Source organism: Crinia signifera, chromosome 3 (genome assembly GCF_055691185.1).
Source record: "Crinia signifera chromosome 3, ASM5569118v1, whole genome shotgun sequence".
Lineage (NCBI taxonomy): Eukaryota > Metazoa > Chordata > Amphibia > Anura > Myobatrachidae > Crinia > Crinia signifera.
Window position 1 is genome coordinate 181,430,465 of NC_139219.1, and position 13,992 is coordinate 181,444,456.

Sequence of the window (13,992 nt, forward strand, 5' to 3'; positions counted from 1 at the left end):
TCATAGAACTTGCCATACTGGCTACTTGCACTTCTTGCAGTGCAATTTTCTCCTGTTCCCTCACCCCATCTCTTTCTTGCGCCCCTGAGCCACTTCGCAAAGGACAGTTCTTATAGTAAGGAGTTGTCATTTGCATTAATAATCGCCACCTTCTTTGTCATGCACTACTAAGGGGCATTGTAGTGGCAATGGTGGTGGAGGGGGCCCCTTTCAAGATTTTGTTATGGGGCCCACACAGCTCTAGTTACGCCCCTGGAACAGGGTGCAGTGAGAGTTTTCCTGTGAATCAGAAGCTGGTGGGCATTCCAATAGGTCACCTGAGTCTCAAACAAATCATTGAAAGCTTGGCTGCCTGTAACCACCGTTTACATAAGTGGTTAAAGAAAAAGTGGTTAATAAATTTGACACTTTTTACTTCTATGTCCTGTAAAACAGCAGGCAACCACATCACATGCAATAATAGCATTTCCAAACCATCTATTTCTTCATGTTTCTTTGCAACCTTACTCAAGGATGTATGAAAAACATTTTTAACTACCAAGAATCAAGGTAGTAACAACAAAAACCCGGCTCCTTTGATAGTTGTGCTGGAAATACAAATTACTTTTTTGAAAAACATGGCTCCAGGCATTGATTTTTTTGAAGGTATGTTCAATATGAAGAGACTCAGATAGTGACATGAATTTAAAAAGTTTTAAAATATGGAAGCAGCACAACCCATGCAAAATCCATGGAACAGCAGCAAAATCCAACAATTTAATTTTTTTCCCCTCTCATAACCGTATAAAAAAATAACAAATTAGTAGTTTCATTTGGCATGTTATAGAGAGAGTGCCCAGTACAAACTATTCTCCAAAATAGTTGCCAAACTAGTCTAATTTAAGAAGAATATGCTGGAAATCTACACTTGTGGTTCTTAAACTTGATCCTCAGGACCCCACCTAGGTCATGTTTTCCAGGTCACTCGGCAAGTGCAGTGTGTATCACTAACTGTGACATTCTACAAATTCACAGGTGACCTGCAAAACATTAACTATGTGGGGTTCTGAGGCAGAACCCCATAATAATTGACACACATCAACACCTATATATCCAGATATCCGTTTCCAAATTATTCTGAAAACAATAGTTTCCAGAATTTTGTATTTTATTTGCTAAAGGCACTACTGGGGTCATCCGTAGCTGGCACTACCGGGGACATCTGTAACTGGCACTACTGGGGCATGATATGTAACTAGTACGAAATATATGCAATAAATGATTGCCTAGCATTTAAATTCAGTGTCCAAGACAGTACACAAACTTTGCTTCATGTTTTGAAACCTTGATTAATGCAAAAATAAAATATATTTGATTGTATGTCATGTGTTTATATAACATAAATGCATTTTGTGTTAACACGTGGATCCTGTCCTGAAGATACAGGTTGAGCACTGATAATCTGGCACCCTAGGTTCCAGCACTCTGCCACATAACTTGTTTTGCCAGATTATCATTGATATGCCATGGAGCGGGGTGGGGACCTGTACTTGGTCCCCCCCCCACCACCATCACCACAGTGCGACCCGTCCATCTCACCTGCCGCAGCATGCCTTTCCCCCCGTGGTCTGTCTGTATGGCCGTCCTGTCATGTTCCCCATCTCTCTGCAGCGTAGTTCAGTCCCACTGCTCTTTTAAACCCTTACGCAGCCTAAATTCCACTGGCACCTGATCTGTCTGGATTAAAAGACTGCCTGAACTCCTTTGCTGATAGCAGAAAATCTGTGCCAAAAGATGCAGAGCCTGATATGGCCATGCCTACTATATGTGTGTTTTTGTTAACAGTCACCATTGGACTGCAAGAGATCATGCAGGATTTGTTCTGCAGATACGAAGAATGGGTACAAAGATCAGATATATACAAGGAAAACACATTTATAGTATGAATGATAAGTATTAACCATCACAAGCTTTTTTTTTTTTTTTTTATAAATTACCTTGGTTTGAGATTCTGTGGAACAGGCCAGGATTAATTTGACTCATGAGATTTAAATTGAATCTAAGGGATTTATTTAAATCTGTAGATTATATGCCATTTGCATTCAGAGAATCTTCCATGCAGAAACCACTGTATTACTGAGATAATACACATCAGGATTACTGAAAAGATCATATTTTAAAAATAATATTTTTTTTGTTTTGTGAGTAATTTACAGGGTTTTAATATACTTTTTAAAGATATCGTATAACAGATTTTTTCTCTCTCTATGAATGCGCTACGTACAGTTAATAAAGTAAGGCAGCCTATCCAGTAAAATCCCCTCAAAGATGAAAAAAAAAAAACAGAAATAAACAACAATAGTGGTATGTTGCCAATATAACTTTTCTCTATGAGGATATACTGCTTTAAAGTGTAGACTAAATGCCAAAATCCAGTGAAGCAGAAAGAGGAGTTGTCCAAAATATATTTTATTAGAAAGTTTGGTACTTATGTAATATCTGGGCTCCCGTTTTTCTTATGAGACCGCGTCCCCTCGCGGGCTCGCTGCGCTCGCCACGCTTCGGGCGCGGTGGCTCGCTGCGCTCGCCACACTATATAAAATCAACTCCATGCGTAGTTGGATAGTAGGGGTATGAAAAAATGGGGTGCATTTAACATGGGAGCCCAGATAATACATAAGTACCGAAAGTTCTTCAATAGACTGGCACAAATTACACAGAAAAGTATTCTTTGATCAATTCACAAGTGCATATCAGAGGCAATCCAACGCGTGTCATCTGTAACAGACTTCATCAGGGGCAAATTTTTCTTCAAAAATGTTCTCTTAAGAGATAATGATAAGGCAATCAGGTTATTTCTTCTTTAGTGCAGAAATAGGAATTGGGTAATCCTAAATAATATAGGACCAGAATAATATCGTAAAGAGGAAAGGGATTATTCTTAAAAGGCCACAATAAATGCACCCAAAAGTAAACTGATGCTCTTTCCCAAAATAATTTTTTTAGGAGAAAAATAAAAATTGCTTCTGAAGAAGTCTGTTACAGATAAAAGCGTTGGGTTGCCTCTGCTATTCACTTGTGAATTGATCAAAGAATAATTTGCTGTGTAATTTGTGCCAGTCTGTTGAAGAACTTTCTAATAAAATACGTTTGGACAACGCCTTTCTGCTTTACTGGATTTTAAAGTTTAATCTACACTTTAAAGAAGTATATCATCATTGAGAACACACATACATAATATTCACACACACACACACGTATGATTTATAGATGACCCATCAGTCATTGCCTAAAAAGACAACGGTTGAATTAATATTTGAATCATTTAAATATTAAAGCTAGTTGGAGAAGTGAAATTAATTTCAGGCATATATCATGAGAAATGGCTTCACTTGCACATAGTAAGGTTATGACGCACCGTGGAGGGTCTTTAATAAGCCTCACTGCATATTATTTATTTTATTTATTTATTTGCAGTTTCTTATATAGCGCAGCAGATTCCGTTGCGCTTTACAATAGTAGACAGTGATAAGACAAACTGGGTAACAACAGACAGACTTGGAGGTAGGAGGGCCCTGCTGCAAGCTTACAATCTATAGGGATAAAAATGTTCCTCCAGTCTGGAGTATGATCTTTATATCCTCTAGCAATGAAATCCCTTTGGAAGTAAACAGAGAAGCATTCAGATTCAGCCACTGAGCTGAGTGGGTGCAGCTATGAGGAGGATGCTTTATATTGTAGGATGTGAAGTGAGTTCTATACCATAGTGGTTTATGTCCTTACTTGCCTGGATATGGTCACGCTAAGGTTTTCTTTTTAGATTATGTGAATAGTAGGGGCTTTCTATTACTGTCCATCTGTAGGCTTTAGAGGCGTAGTCAATCTTGAGCGAGTTTTTCCCCAGGTGAAAAAAAATGGCATGCTTTTTCACTGTTTTTTTTGGGGGGGGGGGAGGGGGGGAGGGGAATCCGTATGGGAAAAAGGCCAAAAAAAAAAACCAGGCGGAAATGGCCACGAATTAGCCAAAAACTTGCAAATTTGTGGCAATTTTGCAGAATTATGCCAAGGTGAAAGATCAGCACAGGGATTGAACAGAGCAAGTCGAATTTGACCCTAAAAAACTGATGAAAATTGCAGATTCTTCACATGGCAAAAATTTTACCGGGATTGAATACCCTCTTAAAGCTTATTGTAATATTGTCATTATATGGATTAAAAATTACAGTAGGAAGCTAATGCTAGAATTGTATTTGTGCTTGCCAGCCTGTGTATCTTTTATTACATATGAAAGAATTTACAGTATGTCTGATATAGAGTTGTTGAATTCTTATCCATATTAAAATATAATATATGCACAATTGCTAAAGGACTATATAGAAAGTTGGATGGTCTCTATAGACTTTTCCCATGTATAGGTTGCCATAACTTGGAGTATAGTTCCCAAAACATTCCTTTACATTGTTACGCACACTAATATCAAAGTTGTGTGTGAAGATGTGAATTTAATGGTATTAACTATACAGTCTATTTGCTAACTATTTCTATAGGTGAGATGTACAGTATCATCGCTTGGAGTGATAAAATGGCACTTTTGCCATTGTGCTATGACACAAAAAGTAATAACAGTACTTGTGTATTATCATGGCGCCCTTTCCCTATGTACGTTAACTTAGTGAAATCGCATCGCATAACGTTCTATTACCATGCGATGCGATTTTACCCTTCCCGCTCCGTGTTATTCCCGCTCCCTGGCACATCTTGTCAGAAAATCACTCTGAGGTGATTTTGTGAGGTGATAAGACGTGTTCACCAGAGCTAGAGTGATTTATAGTAGTTTCAGTGAATTTTACAGTGAATTTTGCTTTATTTCGACTGATTCCTGTGCGATGGCAGCATCTTCATCAGTGAGCCTGTTCACGCTCCCGCAGAAGGAGGAGGACACCGTTCGTTTTTTACAGGAGCATCACCTGCTGCCAGTGACAGCGACATGCAGTAATGGGCACCCGATGAGATTGTCTGTTAAGGAGTGCATGTGGAGGTTTCACATAAAGACATGCCGTCAAAAAGGTGAGCCTGAGAGCGGCCCATTTCTTCCCGGGGTGCTGCTTGCCTTTTGTGTAGCTGGTGAGGTTAATTTACACGTGGTCAGAGGAGATGACCTCAATTGAATTTTGCCAGCATGAGCTGAACCTGTCTAATGAGACAGTGGTCCACTATAACAGTGGGAGGCATGCACAGTGGACTTGCTAGTAGACAGTGGACAGATAGTAGAGGTAGATGAAAGCCTTTTTGTCAAAAGGAAAAGTAACGTGGGCAGAGTTTTACCTCAGCAATGGGTGTTTGGAGGGGTATCCCTCGAAACGAGACAATGTTTTATTACTACAGTGCCACAACGGGGTGTCAGCACCCTCATGGCCGCTATTAACACACACATAGAGCCAAGGACCACTATTTATAGTGATTGCTGGCGTGCTTGCAGCACGGACGAATTGGAACGGGCAGGATACCACCATGCCCGTGTTAACCACAAATACAATTTCGTGGATCCGGAAAGTGGTGTCCACACAAAAACAATTGAGAGACTTTGGGGTTCAGCTAAATGGAGGAACAACGCCAATGTGGGACAGCTCGCCACCATTTAGATTCAGATTTGCAAGAATTTATTTGGAGAAAATGTTTGGCAGGAGATCACCCATTTGATAGAATCATGCATGCACTGACTCCCAAAAGCTTTTTAATTAATATTATTGTTACTATAATTGTTCTTGAATCATTGTCACTTTTATTTTTGATTAATGTTGCTATGAATTGTTATATGTTCTTGAATCATTATTTATTGACTAAATTTGAACAGTTACTCGTTAACACACATTGTCATTACTGTGTCAGATGAATGATATTGCTGGTGTGAACGTGTCCATAACGCACCCCCATTATCCACGTTAGCCCAAAGCGTGGTGGAGTGCAGCGATCCCCGTGCGGGGTGGCAGAATGCGTCCTTTGACCTTTTCATACCCCCTCTATCCACGTTGGCGTGGTGCTGATTTCATATAGTGCGGCGAGCTACATGTAATCCGTATCCCCTTGCGGGCTTGCTGCGCTCGCCACACTATATAACATCAACTCCACACCAACGTGGATAGTGGGGGTATGAAAAGGTCGGAGGACGCATTCCGCCGTCACTTGCCACGCTTCAGGCTGACGTCGATACTGGGGGTGACGCAAACCATTGGCAGAGGTCATTGTATCACATGTCATACTAAGCACCCACCACAGCTCATGCCATGGGTGCTTATACAATGAAATATCGCATAGCATCCCATCTCATCTCATTTGGTGACATGCGATCCTATGCGATATTTCATTGTATACGCACTCCTATGCAGTTAGCATGGATATCGCATCGCATGCATCACACAGCACTATACACGGTATGCGATGCGATTTCCCTACGCAGAATAGCCCACTAAGCATGACAATACACAAGTACCGTAATAACATTCCAATACAGAATGACACGTGAAAGTATTCTTGATTTATTCAGAAAGAAATTCTCTACAAATCATGAATTGCAATTAGAAGTGGCAATAACACAGTTTGGCACTTTTAAATTAAGAATAAAAGTACTGCCAGAGTGAACCCGAGGGGCACATTTATTAAGCCCGGTAAAGTGCTAAAGTGGCCGGTGATAATGCAGGAGACAATCATCTACTAACTGTCATTTTTCCACAAAGCCTGTAACGTGACCGTTATAAAACCCCAGAGTATTTGGTACTCCATAAGATTGACAAGTTATACCAACCCACCGACACATCCTTTTGAAAATCCAGTGGAAGTGTAAACTGGAAATTACTATTGGTGCATTTCATCAAATACAAAATATAGTTCAGCTCTAGAATACATTCACAATTTGTCACAGAATGCACACATCTGTATTTCCCCCCCTCCCCCCCTCAGGAGGACTCGGGCGCCCAAACTCAGAGTTCCCGCGAGCTGCGCCAAACATCCCGAGCCTGCCGCTTGCTCACTGCAACTAATGGCGGCATGAGAGTTCTGCGTACGATCGCAGGAACAGAGATCATGAGCAACAGGGGAGGGGTGTCCAGAGAGGTGATGCACCAGTGGTGCACAATTGCAGGCACCACTGGTGCACACCTTCATTTTGGTGGTATGCCATGACATTTTCTGGGGCATCCCGCTGCAGCAGCGCAGCTGAGCCCGGAAAATTTCCGGGCATACCACTGAAGTGGTTAACTGATAATAAAAAATACACTTTATTTAAAAAGAAAATTCTGGATTTCCTATTGCAAAACATTGTTTTGAATAAGAATTGTAAAAAACTAAACATGAATCATTTAACCAGCCATTGTTCCCGCTCTTTCATATATTTTTCAGACCATTTTCGTGTGAGCTCCAGATATATGTTAGGTTTATGAGGCAAGTAGTCCTCATACTTTGCCTGAGTATTCTTTTTCGGAACTGCCGCTTCAATCTGTGTTCCCTCATGCCATTCATTAAATGATGTGATGGAAACTATGCTAGGTCGCACCATCAGTGCTGCATTTAGAGAAGTCTCATAATATTTCCCATTAACCCGGTTTCTTGTATTTTTAGAATTCCAAGGACGTATGCTGGTATCTATGTACCCTGGTCCAACGCTTGGAATAAAAATCAAGTTGTTGGCATTGCAAAACTGTTTCAAACTTGGCCAGTGTTGATGTGAGGATCCATATGTAAAGCCATTTGTTGCAAAGTATGTGTAAAGTCCATCAAAACCACTTCTTTGAATATCAAATTTATGTTTCTCCTCTACAAGCAAAGCAATAAAAAGTCCATCATATGGTGTATTCCGAATACTTTGGGATCCAGATGCTGTTAAGAGATTGGCCCATATGTCAGGGGATGTTATATAGGAATCATAAATGTAAAACATGGGCAAACTTTTTCCGGTACTGGTCTTGTATTTGTAAAATGCTGGATGGTTTCCATATCTAGAAAAAAAGAGATCCAATTGAATAAGATACATGAAATACAAAATTGTCATGATGGGCAGTACAGTTGGCATAGCAGTACACTCTTAAGGTCATTCCTGACCAATGACCAATTTGTGTTTAGTTTGTATGTTCTCGGTGTGATTGCGTGGCCTTCTTTTAGGTACTTCACTTTAGGCTAATTGGCTTTTGACAAAAATAGCTAGATATGTGTATCCATATTTTGTATATTAAGGTACATACACTATAAGATCCACTGGGACAGGAACAAATGTCAATAGACATTCTCTATAAAGTGCTGAAGATATGTGTAGATTATATAAAAACCTGATAAATAAAATCTTTGTGGGAGTTAAGGGAGCAATCAAGATACTGTATATCATTGTGTATACAGTAATTTACAATACTGTAAATAACTTTGTATTACTCTTTTGGTCACAGTGCTGTACTTATCAGATTTACGCTGTGGTGTTGCTAGTTTAGACAGAATCTTACATAGGGGTGTGGTATGATTCACCTGGTCTCAGACAGCATGGCCAGCGCAGCAAAGCCCCTTGTGGGCTCGCTGCGATCGCCACGCTGCAGGCACGGTGGCTACGCTCGCCACCTATTCTATTCTCCCTCTATGAGGGTCGTGGACCCCCACGAGGGAAAATAGCCGACGGCCGTCGGGAACCCGGCCGTCGGTCTTTTAACAGTCGGGATCCCGACATTGGGTTAATTACTGTCGGGACCCCGTCCGCCACCCCTTACATAGATGTTGTCATTGAGTGTATTGTTGATGGGGTTTACATCTCACAATGTCATGACAATGCTAAAGTACTTCAACTTTTCCTGTTATGCAGATCTTTCCACACAGCCTCAGATACATCAACCTTAGTAACAATGTATAACTACTACAGTTTCTTGAGGAAAGAATGGGTATGGGTTTATATTAATGATGAGGGTTAACTGAGAAATACTGTAAGTGACCCTCTCCAAAGTTAACCCTGCAGAATGCTGTGGGGACTTGATGAGTGGAGATGTATTTAACACTAAATGTCCATACACACTGGGTGACTATGCCCGGCGTGTATGGACAGCAATGATCGCGTTCATCGCTGCGGGGAAAGCTGCTCAGTGCATACACACTGAGCGGCTTTCCCCCTGCCCGGTGCCGGAGGGGGGGTTAGGGGGAGAGTGGACGGCCTTGCATAGCGGAGCGCTATGCAAGGCCGTCCTGAAAGCCGCTCATCTGCTGGTATAACCAGCAGATGAGCGTCCCTGGCGATGTTGCGGGAGCGCGCAGCAGAACTCACTGCTCATCGCCGGGCCAAACACACTGGGCGGCTTTGAGCTGAAAGCCGCTCAAACGTGCTGTTTTGAGCGACTTTGAGCTCAAAGTCACCCAGTGTGTATGGGCCTTAATGGTTATGAGGTCAAAACACATCCCACATTAATCCCCCTATACCAAATTAGTTCATATATTGTAATACAATAGAACATTATAACATTCCATCCCAATTTCCCTCCCGATATAGCCATCTGATTCTTATATCCATACTGCAAAATACATATCAAAAGACCAGTAAGGCCATATGCAGCAATCTTTTCTGCAGACCCCGACAAGGGTAATGGATACGGTGGCTATGGTTTCCTTGTAGAAAACCAGGTGGCACTCCACAGACTTCAAATTGTGCAGAGTAGATTTATTGTGGCATCTCTATATCAACGTTTCAAAGCCTCATGGGCTTTTTCATCAGGATATATAATCCTCTGGGGTATGCAATGCTCCGCCACTATTCCCAATGGGGGTAATAGCGGCGAGTCCCTATTCAATGCTGTCTTTAGCGACAGCATTGAAGAGGGATCATGGCAGAACGAGCCCGACTTCAGAAGCTTTCGGGCTAGTTCTGCCGATAACGGCTGTGGATTGTCGCGATCCAGGCCAATCAATGGTCATTTACGTGGACAAGTCCACTTTTCTCCGATCAGGGACATTGAATCCCGCCTGCCGATTTGCTGTCGGCCAAAACGTAAATGGGCTGGGATCATGGTTATCGGGAGGGATCAAAAGCCGTGATCCGGGATTGCATACCCCCCTTAGTGTTAAGCAAACATGTTCATAACTGCATAGAGCATACAAAAATATTTTTTTTTTTTATAAAAACGTACTTGTCAACAATATATATTACATTCTTTCGCAAGCTGCGATCATCTCTAGTTTTGTATGGCTCAATATGAAAAGTAACCTACAAAAAAAAAAAAAAAATCTGTATTAAAGGCGCAAGCAATCAAAGTCAAATGGGAAACAAATCAAGTGACTAAAACAGGCTACTGAAGCAGTTTCTCTTTTACAGTGACCAGTCAAGGCTGAAATTACAGCAGGATAGCAAATGTATCATTTCAAATCAATAAGATACATACATGCATATTTATAAGAGACTATCATTTAAAAGTCATTTCACACACATTGCATATACATAAAGGAACAGAAATAAGCAGAAGATAATACATTTTTCTTATTCTTCCCACAAAAAATAATAATAATTTCAAGATAGAACAATTAAGCCAAGGAAGATAGAGATCACATTTACAGAAATGTACTGTAGTCTATTTTTATGTCCCTCCACCAAGCACTTTTCTGATGGCAGGGATTGTATTATTACATTTATTTATTGTATTTATTACACTTCTAAATCTGACAATTGGGGGTGTTGTCTATAGCAACCAATCAAATTTTAGCTATAATTTCCTGCATTCTAGGAAATTATATACATAATCTGATTGCTATGGACAACACCACTGCCTGCCTGTTGTAGTACTCATGCATGTGTGTATTGTGTATCCGGTGGAAGCCTTGCTGCGATTACTTTTCCTTTACTGCGTTGGACCCCATAACCGGAGTTTGGTGTTCCCTTTCACCCTCTAATGCCATCGTGGAGGAGAGGATATGTGAGAGCAGCTCAGCAACTTTGCCACTTGGTTTAAAATTGATACCAATTTACTTGTTTTAGGATTGTGAGTGTATCTTGTTATTAAATACCTTGTTCTTAACCTGAAGTATTGCACCAATTTTGTTTCTATGATCTCCAATTATCCTATATCAATTGGGGTGTTGGAGATTTTCTTCTGTTCCAGGTCCACAGAACCTGGCTGTATGGAGATACTATAACCATTGGACGAAAACCAATTATTAGGTTATACATTTTGACTTTTTTTTTGCCCCACTTTTAATTTGTGGTGAGGTGATTGTTATTTAAGGTAGCGCTGTGTGTGTCACAATAACTTTATTTGTTCACTTGTATATTTTATTGGTAGTTGACAAAACACCAATATCGTTACCATAGCTGCGTATTCTTATCTTGCGCTCTAATTCAGGAGATTGTTTTTTTGTATATTCTGTGTGCGACAGACTATCTGCCAACAAAATGCTACATTACAGTGTTTTTAAATAAAATATTCAGACGGTAGATACACCCACAGTCACACACAATCTACGCATTCCACATATAATTTTAAACCAACATAAGCTGCTTGTGCATCCGATCCACAGCATTTTACAAATTATGTTTACATGAATTGAAAACAGTTGCACAAAAATACACTTGGTGCTACTTAGTCATGCAGAGCTCATGTAATGTGACTTAGAATAGAATCAACTTTATTGGCCATGTATGCTTGCGCACACTAGGAATTTTTTGTGGATTACAGTGCAGCAACAAGCAGGGATGAAAAAGGGGGGGGGGAGACATTGCATATATTACATAAAGACATTACATGCATTCCATTTCTAGATACGACTCTATGGTGGTCAGGTCGCCAAGTAGGGACACGTCGTTTGGCTGTTGATATTGGGATTGCATTCGCTTTGATTGGATTGTTCAGGTGATGGACGGCTAAAGTAAAGAAGCTTCTTGCGGATCTGGACCTGAACCGTCTTCCGGATGGTAGGATGTCGAACAGGTTGTGACCGGAATGCAGCTTGTCCTTCGCGATCTCTCAGCGCATTTCCTTACCCTGGATGAGAACAGATCCCTTATCGGGGATCGGGGGGGGGGGGGGGGGGGGGGTCCCTATGATCCTTTCTGCAGTCTTCACTACCCTCTGCAGTTTTTGTTTGTCGTTCTCGCTTGTGCCACCGTACCAGATTGTGATCGAGGAACATAAGACAGACTCCATGATGGCGGTGTAGAATACGAACAGCAGCTCCTGTGGGTTGTTGAATTTCCTGAGTTGCCTCAGGAAGAACAGGCGCTGTTGGGCCTTTTTGATGTTTGTGGTTAATCCCCATTTTAGGTCGCTGGACATGGTTGTCTATAGGAATTTGAAGGATTCAACCCGTGACACCCCTGCGTTGGCTATTGTTAGTGGGACTAGTGCATTTGTTTTTTTTCCTGTAGTCGACCACCATCTCAACTGTTTTGGTGGGGTTTAGATCGAGGTTGTTGCTGCTGCACCACAGTGTCAGCTTCTCCACTGCATGCCTGTACGCGGTCTCGTCACCATCCTTGATTAGGCCCACCATCCTTGATTAGGCCAATGATAGTGGTGTCGTCTGCGAATTTGATGATTTTCACTGACTGCTCAGCTGAGGTGCAGTCATTCGTGTAGAGAGAGAAGAGCAGAGGGGAGAGGACACATCCTTGGGGGGCTCCAGTACTGATTGTTCGTGTGCTGGATGAGAAGGTGCCGGCTTTGACCACCTGTTCCCTTGCCGTTAGAAAGTCGACTATCCATGAGCATGTTGATCCTGGGACTCCTAAGGAGAGGAGTTTTGGCTTGTAGAGATACATGTATGTGGACACATATGTTGATTTACCTCTACTGGTCATGTAGAACAAATCTCATCAGATCACTATGGCCAACAAACAATCTACTCTAGCGGCTGAAGTAGGTCTTGCATCTCTGAGCACTAAACTATTATACTGCACAGGAGCGGAATGCTGGATAGCAGCTCCTTGTCCATTACAGTGGTAAAGAACTATAAAAACGGTATCTCAGAATGTATGGCCAACAGATTGACTTGACTGTTAGGAGTCTACAGATCTTTCTGTGGTTCATAGGTTGGAGCATGTACATTTTGTGCAAAAAGATAGATCATTCTCAATAGTTTGTGGAGAAGATACAAGTCAATCTGTTTTGAATGCTGTTATTGCACAAGTGAGCTGCAATATTGATTAAGCTTAAAGAGTTAAAAGTAAATATTTTTATACAGTGTGATTTTTTTATTGCGTTTACAAATTGGATTTTTTCCCAGGCTTAAGTGCTAATACAATGGCACTAAGCTTTTCGAATATGAACAACAACTAATGCCAAGATTGCTGTATGCATATTTATAGATTCAGATGTAAAAATTCAGTGTTAAATAGAGAAGAGAGTAATATTTTAACTTACCTTCAGGCTATACTTGTGTGCCATGTCCAATACACTTGGTAGTAGGGCATCGGATGGAACACCATTCTCATCACTCATTTCTGGTGGATACCACGAGATGGATATTACTCCTGTGAATACCAGATAAAAGTACATATTTATCTTTTTTTATGTTACCAAATTGTGCATATATTGCTTAATTTCAGGGAATGTTTTCTAAAATTCTTCTCCTTTCTGAAAACAAAATTGAATGTTAGAGCCTATAAACGTACTATATTTTAGAGATGAGAGGGTTCGGATTTACTCGGATCTCAAAGCGGGATCTTATTGGCTAGCCAAAAATCACTGCATGTACACCCCATAGCTATGATGATGCGCAGTTCCACACGTCGCCATTGCCCGCTCAGAGCACAAGCAGAAAATCTAGATAGATCACCTAGCATGTGCATACAGAACACTGGTTAGAACAGATTGCTCAGTACACATCACAATGTGTGTATAGGCGATCCAGCCATTGGGAAGTTCAAGAGAAGCCGCCTACCCTAAATCGATTTACACTATTTGCTTGTCTTAGGGATGGATTTGGGGTGCACCCTTGGGTTTCTGTGGCTTGGGTTGGCACACCTTAACAATTATTTAGCACTTTTTATTTTCCACTTCCACTTAT

General features: G+C 41.1%; 1 protein-coding gene across 2 annotated transcripts in view; it reads right to left on the bottom strand.

Moving 5' to 3' along the window:
* Positions 1-6,492: 6,492 nt before the first annotated feature.
* MANEA (mannosidase endo-alpha) overlaps positions 6,493-13,992 on the bottom strand; it is a 29,924-nt gene continuing 22,424 nt past the window's right edge. For both annotated transcript variants that reach the window (XM_083177027.1, XM_083177028.1), the window contains exons 3-5: positions 13,347-13,456; positions 10,125-10,201; positions 6,493-7,970 (exon numbers count right to left, since the gene is read on the bottom strand). In XM_083177027.1, coding sequence (XP_083033153.1) covers positions 7,331-7,970; positions 10,125-10,201; positions 13,347-13,456 — 827 coding nt within the window. In that variant the 3' untranslated portion in view covers positions 6,493-7,330. The remainder of the gene's footprint in view (positions 7,971-10,124; positions 10,202-13,346; positions 13,457-13,992) is intronic.